Source organism: Drosophila innubila (assembly GCF_004354385.1).
Source record: "Drosophila innubila isolate TH190305 chromosome 2L unlocalized genomic scaffold, UK_Dinn_1.0 4_B_2L, whole genome shotgun sequence".
NCBI classification, from domain to species: domain Eukaryota; kingdom Metazoa; phylum Arthropoda; class Insecta; order Diptera; family Drosophilidae; genus Drosophila; species Drosophila innubila.
Genome location: NW_022995372.1, coordinates 13149031 through 13162862, shown reverse-complemented (window position 1 = coordinate 13162862; position 13832 = coordinate 13149031). Strand labels below are relative to the sequence as shown.

The window sequence follows — 13832 nt, the reverse complement described above, 5'->3', positions numbered from 1 at the left end:
ATTATTTTTTGATTTGAATAGTATATTTTACAAATACCACACATTAAATAGCAGTCACAATCAGAAGCTATTAGTTTCTATAACTGCCTGCAACTCCATTTCTTTTTCACTCTCATTCTATCTTACTCTCTTCCACTTTCTCTATCTCTCTCGCTCTTATTTGCAGTTGCAGACTTTGTCAGACACAAAATCGAATGCAATTTCACGGCTATTTGAATGGGGCATGACAAAAAAAAGTTCGTTTGCGAATAATGCAATAAATGAGCGCAATTTTCAATTTACCAACCAGCTGAGGCACAAAACGGGAAAAGCATGTCTCTATTCACATTTTCCCATGGTGCTTCAGTACTTCCAGTGTTTCCCCGGCGTTGCATGTGTTGCATGCAATGTGCAGTCTTTTTAAGCCCTAAGTGCATATACAAAAGGACAGGGCCGTGAAGTATCCGCGTTACATGCAACAATTAGCGGTTCCACTTGCCTCAGATACTCGTATCATTCGCTTACACTCCACAACCCCTTTGACATTTACATGTTGTACGTGACATTTTGGCAATTGTCTGCACAATTGTTTTCAAGTGGTAATAGGCCGATTGTGAAAGGACGCTGAGGGAAGGAAAGAGAGATGCTCCCAAGTTAGAAGCTGCCCTAGGCGAAGCTTGACAAATGTGCATTTAATTAGCAAGTGCGCGGATTCATTTTATTTTGTATATATTCTTTTATTCTTTATTTCTTTGCTGATTTGTTGAATTGTTGACGTTTGTCGTTCAAAGGCTTCAACACACACATCATCATTATCAAGGACATCCTCATCATCATGATATCATATCTCATCAAGTGAGCGAGCGTCACTTGAATCCTTAGAAAAATCAAAAACAATTAAAGTTTGTTCAAGAAAAACAAAACTCATCAGCACAAACACACACGCAAGCGCACACGCACACACACATTAAACAGACATTCCAACATGTGTGTAAACATGTCCCATGTCCTCCAGCTCCCCCTTTTTGACGAAACCGCAGGGGAAAGATAACGTTGCCTACTTTTGTGCGCTCGCCAACGCAAACAACTTTTTGCGTGACGTCTGACGTTGCTCCCTTTCCCAAACATTTTCTCTCTTCCTCTCTCACTCTATCTTTCCTTCTCTCTCTCTACCTCCTCCTCCTCTAAATATACAGCTCTCCCTTTCTGCTGCCTTAGTCAACCTAACGATAACTAAATTTGTACATTTGGTGTAAATGTAAATAGATTGTTGCTGGATTTGTCTGTTAGTGTATGTGTGTGTGAGTGTGTGTGTGCATCTGTGTGTGCATAAGTGTGCTCGGTGATTAACGGGTGGCCTGGCTTGGTTGTAAGTCTGCATCTTCTTCAGTATTCTGGCAGCGGCGTCGCTCGTTTGAAGGCGTCGGTTTTGCGGGCTGGTCAAAGTGGCGCCAGTCAGCCACCAGGCAACCCAATGCTCAAAGCCTCAGCTGCCTGTTTGTCTCATCCCAAAAGGCTCAAATTAAAATATGCAATGGTGTTTTTTATACCCTGCAATCAACTCACTCCTAGGGTATATATTTCCAATTTCATGCGAATTTAAAAAAAATGTAATAACTAACGATTCATCGCTTTTCTTGTTATTACCTGTAGATTTTGCCTGTATTTCCCACTGCCTGTGAATGTAGAAAATATAATTTTTTTTTTTTTTTTAATATTCACATTTATTTATTTACATATATTTACAAGAATCACCTGATCTGTTGCTCAAGCAACTTGGACTGATGTGTTGAAAATATATAAATGATCAGTAAAATAATGTTGAACATTTCATCTTAAATTTTTTTTTATCATTATTTTTTATACAACAAACAATGAATATTCCTTATTTAATAAAATTGAACAAAAAATAAATTATTTATTTATATATTGTAGCTTGGAAACATTCCTAAATTGTATTATGGTTTTCAAAGCCACGGAAACAAAGGCTATCAAGCGGAAAAAATTAAATATTCAAATAAAGTTAATATATTCTTAGTATACACATTATTATGTATTTTCATCACTTCTTGCTATTTTCGCTCTTTAGAAAATATTTAGTTAGCATATATTATTTAAAAATAAAAACTATAAACTATGTATAACTATTAACTATAATTAAAATTTAAAATAAAAGGATAAACTACGTATTATTCTTAAATTTTATTTTAATTTTACATCCAATAATGAGGCTTACCATTTAATCTAATTTGTTTCAACATTTATTCATTATAGTTAAAATTAGAAAACTTAGTATAATTTTTTGATTTAAATAGTAAACTCTTAATTTTTGAATTTATTTATTTACCTTTTACTAGGTATACCTTATTCATTCACTCAACAACTGCGCCTTTCATAAAGGTTCCTCTGAAGGGCGCCAATAAGATGGAGGATGTCCTTGAAGCTTTAGGACAAGTAACCTTTGGCACACAATAAGCTAGCTAACAGAACTCTTACTTGGGTAGTCGTAAAGTTTCATTTCTTAGGTATATGAACAAGATATGTAATATCTTCAAGATGATATGAAATGTAAATCTTGAGTGCTTCAGATTTTCAATTTGTGAATAATTGCAATGTTAAAAATAATAAATAAAAGGGTTTCTTTTGATGAGAAGATATAATAACTAATTTTTCCTTGAAATATTATTATTTTAATGATAATAATATAGTTACTAATCTTATTCTATACATACATGAAAATTACTAATTTACACTTAAGATAAAACTCATTTCAAGAAGATTACGTTTAGTCTCTGAAAATCGTCAGGCGACTGAAGTTATTTAAGTACGATGAAGTTTAAAACGTGTTGGAGTCCCTGCAATAGACAGGCGGTTTCAGAAACAGGCCTAAATATGAACAGCATGGACATCTGTTGCTTATTTACATAACAGCAACAATCAGGTGCAGGTGGAAACTGGATAATGCGACATCAATAACAATTATAGGCGAGTCATCAAAGGCAGCCCTTGGACGTCAGAGTGTCCAGGGCAGGATATTCCAATTAATGCTGCTTCATTGAACTCAATGCTAAAACTTAATCCGAGGGTGTTGGAAAGAGAGGCGGCGTAATTTAAATGCTAATTTCTAAAGACCTTTTCAAGGTGTGCATTGCTATGAATTTTTTACTAACATTTTCATAATCACAAATCAAGCGGAAGGTGGAAAATAAAAACTTTGATTACATTTACATTGTAAAGCAGTTGTCAAGTCGAGTACAAGTCATTTGCCTTGGAAGGGGAATAACGTGACGTATGCGCATTATTTGCTCGTGGCATATAAATAAATACGAGTATTTTTAAGGAATTCGCAACAACTTTTTAATGACACCAATTAGCAGCTTTTGAGTGGGCTCTGAGGGGGAAATAAGGGAAGGATAATATGCTCGTATTGCCGCACATAAGCTGCTTCTTCCCGTCTGCGTGCCTTTTTGGTTCGTTAAGTCAAATGTGGGCTATAAATTCGCTCGTTGCCACTGTGTAAATAATAATTATTTCTGTACGCTTCTCAATTGAAGTGAGTCGAGTCTACATGCTTCAGGCGGCTTGTGTAAATTCAAGTTTATATTTATATGCATATTCCTTAAAGTATACATGAATAAGTTAATTTATTGATTTCAATTTTACGTTTAAGATATTTCTATAAATATATTTTTTTTATTTATAATTTAATTACTGCATTCTTATAGCTGACGTTCATATAACGCCTAAACCTCGTATGCACAATTTTTAGATGTTGTATGAACGTAAGAAAAAGACGCTCCTTTTCGAATGGATGATAATATAATGAGTTGTGCTCCAATTAACGTTTGTAGTGTATGCAACTGTCTTTGTTATATCGACCCCTTAGTATTATACTTGTGTCAACGCCCAGATTCATGTGCGACTTGTAATCGATTGCATCGATATAAGGCAAACGCTTTTCGACCCAACGAATCGGCTGTCGAAGTTCCTCAACACTGTGATCCACTTTGACTCCACATCTGCCTAGGTGTTTCGTGAATTTTAGTGGCTTGTGAACCCTATCGTATGGATCACGATAGTAATCGCGATAGCTCTGGCATTCCAAATAGAACGTGTCAATCCGTTCCACATCAGCATAGTCAACAATTGGTAGGCCGATGCGTGGCACAAATCCCAAAACTGCACGACGCTCGGCTCGAGATTTCGGTGCCACGGATACCATATCGGCTTCAGGTATTTTATCTAGCGATGCCATATTTTAATCCTTAATCGTTATACTTAAACAAACACCAGAAACTGCGAAAAAAAACTAATTTAAAAAATATAATGGCACTCAAAACTCGACCTGAATTGAACAACAATTGTTGAACAATAATAAAAATATTTGAGAACTTAAATAGACTTTGACAAAAATAGCAAAATGTCAATACATGAAAACCAGTTTTCAATTTAGATGAATTCTCGTTTGAAAGCAGTTCTGTTATGCAATAAAGTGCATCATATATATTCTTAGAATGGGAAACAGAAAGCATTTCTGAGTATAACAAGTGTACACATATTTGTAATTATATTCTAGATGAGAATTGGCAGTTTCCACTATGTCTAAATGCTTAATACATCCCGAATATGTATTATATATTTTATAAGGATTCAAGTCTAATTTAAATTTGTTAATAGCTTGCTTTCTGAACATGAAATCATCAATCAATAATACTTAAAGCAAAATTGTGAATAAATCTAAGATTTTAAACTTGTTGTGTTTTAATATCAGCATCAAGTAAACATGGCTGTAAAGTATAGACCATTACTTTATATATCTAGAAGAAATCAAATTTTTTCGAACTATCTGGAAAGTTTATTTGATTAGTTTTTAAAATCACTGTAAACAGAGCTGTCGGAAGACCTGCAAATATTTTAGTTATAATTTTCAATAATTAAATAACAATTAATCAATCGAATAACATTGTGACAATATCTATTAAATCGATTGTATTCGAGAATCTTCTAGTCAATCAATCTCGATTGGAGCAACAATTATCTAGCTTAAATTATTCTAAGCTGATTCATAACTTCATTCAATTTTAAAGCAGATAACAAAAAATTTCGGAATTTGAATACAAATCTTGCCTAGAAAACAGAAATAGCAATTGACCTTAATTTTGAAAAATACAAAAGATGCTCAGACTCTTGGGAACAACTCTTAGTGTAAAGTCAATATTACAACGGCCGATTATGTGTGGGATAAAATAGAAATCTGTTCTTGGCTCGAGCCATAATAAATGTAAATACGCCATTTGACTGACCCCAATGGAGAGAGGGGTGTATGTGTGTGTGTGTGGGTGTGTATGAGTGTGTCAAATGCTGGTTGCGGTGATCGACGGCAGCATTGAAATTAAAGCAGGAGGAAATATTGAGCAGCTGTTGAGGACGAAAAAGTCCTCGTTTGCTATTGACATTTGACAGGGGCGTGTGGGTTGTTCGACTTCGGGGCAAAGGTTGTGGGGTTCCTAGTGGAAAGGTCTAGCCGAAAGTCGTCTTAGACTGCCTGCTTTTTATTCAATTATTGCTTCATAATATTTTCCCTTCTTTTTTAGCATTTTAAATAACCGCGGGTGTGATTTTTACACAAGCTAAGCGACTGAAATCCCGCCGGGTTTTCAGTTAGGAATGTGGAGAATGAAGTCCTGTCATGATTAAATTTGTGCGTTAAGCGTTATTAAGCTGGTTGTCATGATGATGTTGCCTGCTTAAATATGCTGCTCATGTAAAGAGTGTTTTTTTTATTATTTTTGATTGCATTAAAGACAGCTACTCGGTACTGCCTTCGAGATGATTGACTGACGGTTGCGGTTACTAGGATGCAATGCCAAGTCTGTTGCTGAAATTCTGAAAACTGAAAATGTAATATCCTTACATAACCCACAATTGGCAAACAATGTCTAGCCCTGGAATATAACAAATGAAAAGGGAGCAAAAATAGTTGTTAGTTAATATTATTGTATTTGTTTGTTTGGCTTTTCGTACGAAAGATGGAAGATGTCGAGTACAATGATCGGTTTAATATGTTAAGGACTAGACCAGTTGATGACGACCAACAAAGCAACTAGACGGCAACCACAACAATAACAACAATAACAACAACAGCCGGCACATAATCAAACGGCTATTCGAAAGGAGGTGGAAGAGTAAGAGGAGGAGTAGGAGGAAACAACGCCCACAGTGTCCCAAGTCTCTCAACTCTCTAGCTTGGCCTTCGTTTGCTCTGCGTCTTTTTCCTGTTTATTTCCACATCGCAGAGACGAGAGTGAGAGAGTGAGTGAGTGAGTGAAGAAGGGAGGAAGGGGGCAGTTTGGGGTGGAGGAATACGCCAACGCGTTGCCGTTGTGTGTGATTTACATAATGTCCTTGTCGACAGTAACATTCCCCTAACCCCCCTCCCACCCCTCTGGACAGCCAGTGTTTCCCCTTTTCCACTAGTTTAAAAATATTAACTGTCAATTTGTATTTGGCAACACTTGGCTGAAGAGGCATTTGCGAGCAGACCGAACAGCCAAGAGAAATCAGAGAGTGCACTTCATAGAGAAGCTGACTTTTAATGCCCTGTAACAATAAAGTGCGTAATGAGTTGTGTAAATGTATGACTGAAACGAATTTTGCAGCCCATAAAGTAGATATATACAGAGTTAGTCAATGAAGAAGTGGTCCTTAGCGTATACTCTTCTAATAGAATGTTGTTAGTGTTTTGATTGCTGAAAATCAAGACAATAATCAAACTGAATCTTTTTATTTGAGCCAATAAAACTGAAAGCGTATAATATAATATATTAAAAGATTTTTCAGCTATATATATATTTTTTTGTGTTTAGGTTTCACTGATAGCAAAGCATTTAAATAGGGACATATTTTCAAAATTGCTAAAGTACAATTAAAATTTATTTTGATTTTTATGTACTATCTTATATAGTAGTACAAGTTTATAAATATAATTATAGCACTTTTTAATCAAATTGCTATGATATTTTATTATATATTTCTTATGTTATTTTATATATTTTTTGGCAAATAAAACTTTAAGAGAAAAGTACGTAAACTATGTTATTGTCCTGAATTCTTTTATAATGTATCCCTTCTTTCTGCCATAATACTTAACATAATGCGTAGATTAAAAATTTTTGCTTACGCCTTAATAATAAAATCCTTTTTACCACAAACAACCCTTTATTCCTTAGTCCTTCAACAATGCCAATAGATTGCATACTTAACATACGCACATCTACATTTATAAATAAAAAATAATAAAAAGACCAACTCTCAACTTTCCAAAACCCTGACAGCACATAATTATAACGAGTATCTCGACAATAGTTTATCAGAGCAGGCGCGGCGATAAAAACCCTTCCGATAAGGATTTAAGCACAGTGATAAGCGCCGGCAATACTCGTGGCAACAGCAACAACAATAACAGTCAACAAGAGCGAAGACAAACAGACGATAATAATACATAATAACAGTGTAAAAGCGAGTCACTCACTCAGTTAGTGAACACATGAAGTCGATTGAAAGAGGAAGTCAGTTGAATGCAGGCCGAAGTCACGAGAAACTCGTACGTCAATGATGCTAATCAGAACGTGAATGCCCCACTTTTCACACACACACACACAAATAACCAGAAACAAACCCCTTGCTGAAACCGAACCGTAATGGAGTTGGGACAGCACGTGGTGTGCACGGCAACAACTCCAAAACATAAGCCACCCCGTTGGGTGTGCTCTAACTGTGGGTATGCTTAGTAAATGAATGTGTGTTTGTGTGTGTGTGTGTGTGTGTGTGTGTGTGTGTGTGTGTGTGTTGGTGAGTATTGTGATAAGGGTATCCTCACATGCAGGGGTGCAGCAACAGCAACAACAGGGGGTACACTGCAAGCCACCACTTTGAGTTTTTTTTTCCTCAGCGTTACCATCACTCAATTGCACAGGCAAAAAAGAAACTCACTCATACTGCGAACTTGCACTCAAAGTTTGAGCGTATTTGTAAGCTCTCGATTCGCCAGCCATCGGCAATCGTGTGGGTGTCTCCCTTACCCACACAACGCACACGACCGCAACAAGTTCGTTCGGGTCTGTCTTCGGGCCGGCAGGCTCGTGATTCGCCTTTGGCCTCGTCGCGTGCAATGTCGTCGTTGTTGCGGCCATTCCACAAGTGGCAGTCGCAGTCACCGCGCTTCCGGTGCTCAGTTCGCTTACTGGTCCAACGCAATTTGGTCGTCGTTCGTCGTTTTCGAATTTGGAATTTAGAAAACGTTATCTGATAATTCGGTTTGTGGTATTGCAAAAAATAAAAATATATATACCTATTACGGCAACAATTCATTGGCCAACACAATATTGTTGAAATGCATGTTTGTCAAGTGAAACAAGTTCGTGAAAATGCTAAAAATGTCTATACAAATTTCTGATACAAATATATCCTGAAGTTAATAGAAAGTGAATCTGTCAAAAAAATTTTGATCAAATAATTAATAACCATATAACACAAACAGCAATATTGAAATTTAGCTGAATGTAAGTGGAATTTATAAGAATTACACAATACCATCTATTATTGAAGAGAATTAACAATATTTACATACTTCAAGACTAAACTTATATATTTTTAAAATATTCCAATACTTACTTTAACTCAAAAATTGGAAATAAAAATTTAATTTGATAAAATTATTTAAATTAAGACCATCCATTAAAGTGTTTGGCACACATATTCAGGTTAGTCTCCAAATTAATCAGGTAATTGTAGTTTTATTTATACATTTTTAACATTTATGATATATATTTGTTAATCTCTTCAAAATTAAGTCGAATTGTAAACTATTTTAAAGTATATTCCAATCGAAAAGAATTTAAGAAATGTAAAACAAAATTTAATTAATTAATTAATGTGGTAATGAAATGTAAGTTACATAATCTTTCAGCCAAATTATTTATTTTCCATTTTAATCTTAAATTAAATAAAGGAAATCGAATTAAAAAGTAAAAAAACTATGCAAATTTAAGGGATATCAAAATGCTTTGCTTATTATCTCTAACGTAAATAAAAGGATATTTGTTCAATGAAAACCTCAAAACATTGATCCACACATGGGAACCACTCTTTCTGTTGCTGTCAAATGCATTCAAATATTATTTTCTAAGCTCGCAATCAGCTTTGTTCTTAAAAGCAACAAATACGCACAAAAGTATGCTTTAGTTATTTAATAGAGAGTGCAATAAATATTGCACAAGCGCAGGTGCTGACTGGCTGGCTGGCTTTTAAAGGCATTTGTCAGACAAAGCCACCGAAGATGCACAGAATTTTCAGTGTCAACAGCAGTGGCAAGCAGCAACATGTTGCAGCCTTCAAAGAGGCTTCGACAAATCTGCTACTCATTGTCGGATAATGGAACAAAGTACGTACAAGTTTCGATAAACCGGGATGAACTTGTACTCGTAACGGGACTTGACTCTCTCTTACTGTTACTGTTGTTGTTTTATTTATTTTTTTTTTATATAGCGGAAATCCATTATATAACATCATCGCTATTGCCATCAGTGTAACCCTATAACCTTATTCCCATTACGAGTGCCGCTGTGCTTCCTTGTACCATGTGTTGTAATTCCTTGTAGCCATTGCTTTTAAAGAGTTTGAGCTGTTTGCCACAAGAAGCTTGCCACAACATGCAGTTAAATAATAGCGACACTTTGCTTTCGCTCAGCGGCAGACGACAAAAGAAAAAGCGCCGCAAAGTGCGCGTTTTGTATTACTTACAACAAGTCGCATTTCCACGTCCTGCCCCATGTTCGTCTCCGTATCCACAAGTCATCGCTTTAAATGTTCCACGCTGTTCCGGTCAAATGCTCCATTGCCGTGGGGCATAACCATAACAACGCCACCATTTACCGCAGCATTCTGATTCCCAGCTCAAAGGGGGCAAACCGTTTGCTTTCGATGTATTTAGAAATCAAGTACAATGCAATCCACTGTTGTCCTTTCTCCTCTCCAGACAATGAGCTCCCAAATGGGCGCAGGAAACTAATGAAAGTTGAGATCACAGCAGAATTTTTAGTTCTTAAACATTTCTTATTTCATTACTCGATCTCAAGGTCTGATTTTCCGATTTTCAGACAATAATTTAAAAACACGGCAACTTCAAAAAGGAAAAAGAGGATGACAGGAATTTCGGCATGGACCAAACAAATTAACAGATTTAACTGAATTAAATCTTTATATATTTATTAAATATAGTTCAACAAAACATAAACAAATACCGGTTAACTATATAAACTAACTTAAACTTCTTACATGACTAATGTTTTCTCTTTTGCAATTAAAGAAATGTGACAGTAATGCCTTTTCACATAATTTGGTAATTTTACGAATGAAAGCAGCTGATATTATTTGACTAATCCGTTGATAGAGTTATTAACAAGACACAGTCACGTGAGATTAAAGTTGATATTGATTTTAGATAACGAATATGACGCATGTCTATCGATGGCAAATGCAAAACAGAAACCAATAGCAAAGAATAATAGTGAATTCATAGATAAAAATGCCGGAAACGGACAAAGTCTGCCACAAATATTATTTACCGTCGTGCTTGTTACGAAATAACTGTCAGTTTGACAAAAATTCTAAGAATAAACCAATGCTGTAAGACAAATTTTGAAGATTTTATGCTTGCAGATGTTTGTATATAAATAAATCCTATAAATAATTGTTAGATTTCCAATAAATTTTTTTAAAGCTGAGTTAAAGAGTTTAAGAGTTTTCTTAAAGCAAAAAGTTACTTCAATTATAAGAGATCAATACATTTTATGCATTATGTATACTAACTAAATGCGGCATACAGCTTCAAAAAAACTAACAGAAATTATTTTAGTCTAACCGCTTGATTTATGACATGTAATAAAAAAGCTTCAGATTCATAATTACGAAACTCACAGCATTCCCAACGAAATACCTACTTTTTGATTGGTTTCCAGATATCTTATCAACCAACTGATAAGCGTATATTTACGTTTATATGTAGGAGTATAAAATTAAGCAAGTCGCGAGATATATTCAGAGCACATATAGTTACATATATCATATTGATGAAACAGTGTGGAAAATGTATTTTTATTGACACAGGATTTCAATACCTATATACAAAAATCTGTTTCTTAAATACATATTTCAATCTATTTTAAGAAATTGTTATTTTAGAAGAGGTTTCTTCAAATTTCCAGTCGTTTAATAAAGCTGCGCAATATTCTGAAAATATTAAAGAATTAATTGCTTGATATATTTTCATTGAAATTATTGGTATTAAATAAAATTTGCAGTTAGCGCTTTGTACAACCTTAAAATTCTCTTTGTACTTTTTAAGTGCAGGATTCAAAAATTATTATATAAAATAGATGTCCAAATACTCAATATTTGATTGTTTCCTTTTAAGTTCATATTATAAGACAATTTTATTATAATTTTGACTTCTTTTACTCATTCAGATATTTTGGAATTTATATTTACAGTACTCTTTTGGCAACATGGATGCTACGCAACTCACTGAACTGATTGGCAGTCACGACTTTATGCAGCTCCAGCAGCAACTGCAGCACAACAACAACAACTACAATACGGACGGGCACAATGGATTATCACCGGAATCGGCGGAGAGAAGCTCACGACCCGTGCGACGTGCCACGCGACGCACCTCACAGGTAAGAGAGGGAGAGCGAGAAAGAGAGAGAGAGAGGTGTGCCTCATGCAACATGTGGTATCGATTAATATTGTCCACAGCTAAGCAATAACACCTACGATCTGGAGATGACGGACTCCAGTTCGCAGAGTGACGACACCAGCGCCGGTGGCGGGAGCAGCAACGGTGGCGGCAGCAGCACAAACAACAATTGCAATCCACAGGGCAACAATGTCCATGGCAGTCAGCGACCCTCGAGCCGGGGCAGGCAACAAAGTGGCAGCTCCAGCTTGACACCCAACAGCGCCAACTCCAACTCCAACTCCAATGCGAATCGGCGACGCAAGGGAGCATTGAATGCCAAGGAGCGAAACCTGCGACGCTTGGAGTCCAATGAGAGGGAACGCATGCGGATGCACAGTCTCAATGATGCGTTCCAATCGCTGCGTGAGGTCATTCCGCACGTGGAGATGGAGCGACGTCTATCGAAGATTGAGACACTGACGCTGGCCAAGAATTACATCATCAATCTGACCCACATTATACTCTCGAAGCGCAACGAAGAGGCAGCCGCCATGGAGCTCAACGGTGGTGCAGTCGGTGGCGTCTTGCTCTCGGGCCTCACCAGCGATAGCAATGGTGGCGTAACCAATAATGGTGGTGGTGCCACCGCCAATGGAATCTGTTTTGAGGATGCTTTGGCCAATAGTGGTGCCTATGATTGCGCCTTGTTGGCTGCCACCGATGGCAGTCTGTTGAGTGCTGCCACAGTGTCTGCCACGCCTGCAATTCCTGCAATGCAGAGCTTGCAACAACAACCGATGCACATGCATCCACAGGCGCAGGTGGATCAGCAAACGCAGCAACAACATCTGACACATCATCATCATCAGCAGCAGCAACAACAGCAACAGTCACAAAACCAATCACAGTCCCAGCCCCACACACAGCAACAACTGTTGCATGCTCATGCTCATCTGGGCGCCAACATGTTGCTGCCGCAACAGCAACAGCAGCCACAGCAGCAGCAACAGTCGCAGCAACCAACACTTATACTCAACGGTGGTTCCACAGTTACTGTCGGTGGTGTGGCCGTTAATGTGGGTGTGGGTGTGGGAGTAGGGGTGGGGGTAGGCGTGGGTGTTGGTGTTAATGTTGGTGGCACAGGCGGCGGTGTTTTCTCAGATGTCAATGATAATTTCGATGAGCCCTTTCGAGAGTTATTCTAAGCTTGATAGGCTTACCTTGTTTGGTCTGTGGTAAATGGATATACATAAGAATTTAGAACATATATAGTAAGATCTATACAGAAAATATGAGGATAACAATTATTTATACATATATTGAAAAATTGTCAAAAAGGAAAACTAATCCAACTAAGACAACTTCCATAAGAAAATAAATTATAAAATAATATTGTTCTTAAAACTTAAGCTAATTTCAAAATTATGTATATATAAAACTCATTACAAACAGCTTAGCTTCCAATTTACATACTATATTAAAACACACAAATTCGCAGCACTTTAGATAAATATCTTGTAAATTTAAATATATAGAAAGCCGACCATTGAGGTGCCAATTTTTAAGTACGCAATTAATCAAAGTTGTTGATATACAAACAGATTTATACATGAAGTTAAAAAACACTTAAAAATGTTTATAAACGTGAAAATATACATACATAGAACTATAGTAAAACACCTGAGGAGCGATCGAATGGCACAACCAAGTTGAAAACAGCATTCAAATAGTTGCCACTTGTTGAAAAAATTTTGTACCACATCTTGAAAAATAACTAACAAAGATAACAAGAACCTACATACATTTAAAAATAAAAAAGAGAGTTTGTAGCTCTTAAAGTCTGAGAGATCGAGTTGGCTGATAACACTAAGCGACAATATACTGACCTATTTTCAAAATTGGAATTTTATTCAGTAAAAGATTACTTGTTTAATTTAATGCGATATGATTCCACCAAAATACAGAAAAAAAAAGGAATACCCCTGTCCTAAAAAGTTTCACACATTAGAGGATCAGACATTCTATCTTATGTCTTTTACATGTAATTACACTCAACTATAATACGTGAATTGAATATTTTGGAATTGCTATTTTTATTCGGTGGTATATTGAA

General features: G+C 36.2%; 2 protein-coding genes across 2 annotated transcripts; one reads left to right on the top strand and one right to left on the bottom strand.

Annotated features, from left to right (window-relative positions):
- Positions 1-3652: 3652 nt before the first annotated feature.
- LOC117781093 lies at positions 3653-4309 on the bottom strand. The gene has a single exon (XM_034617808.1). It carries the CDS (start codon positions 4232-4234, stop codon positions 3818-3820), a length of 417 nt encoding a protein of 138 aa, XP_034473699.1. The 5' UTR covers positions 4235-4309; the 3' UTR covers positions 3653-3817.
- Positions 4310-8398: 4089 nt separating this feature from the next.
- On the top strand, positions 8399-12924 carry LOC117779837 (protein dimmed). Its single transcript, XM_034616156.1, has 4 exons — positions 8399-8540; positions 11529-11717; positions 11797-12583; positions 12650-12924. Exons 2-4 carry the CDS (start codon positions 11544-11546, stop codon positions 12922-12924), a joined length of 1236 nt encoding a protein of 411 aa, XP_034472047.1. The 5' UTR covers positions 8399-8540; positions 11529-11543.
- Positions 12925-13832: the final 908 nt, after the last annotated feature.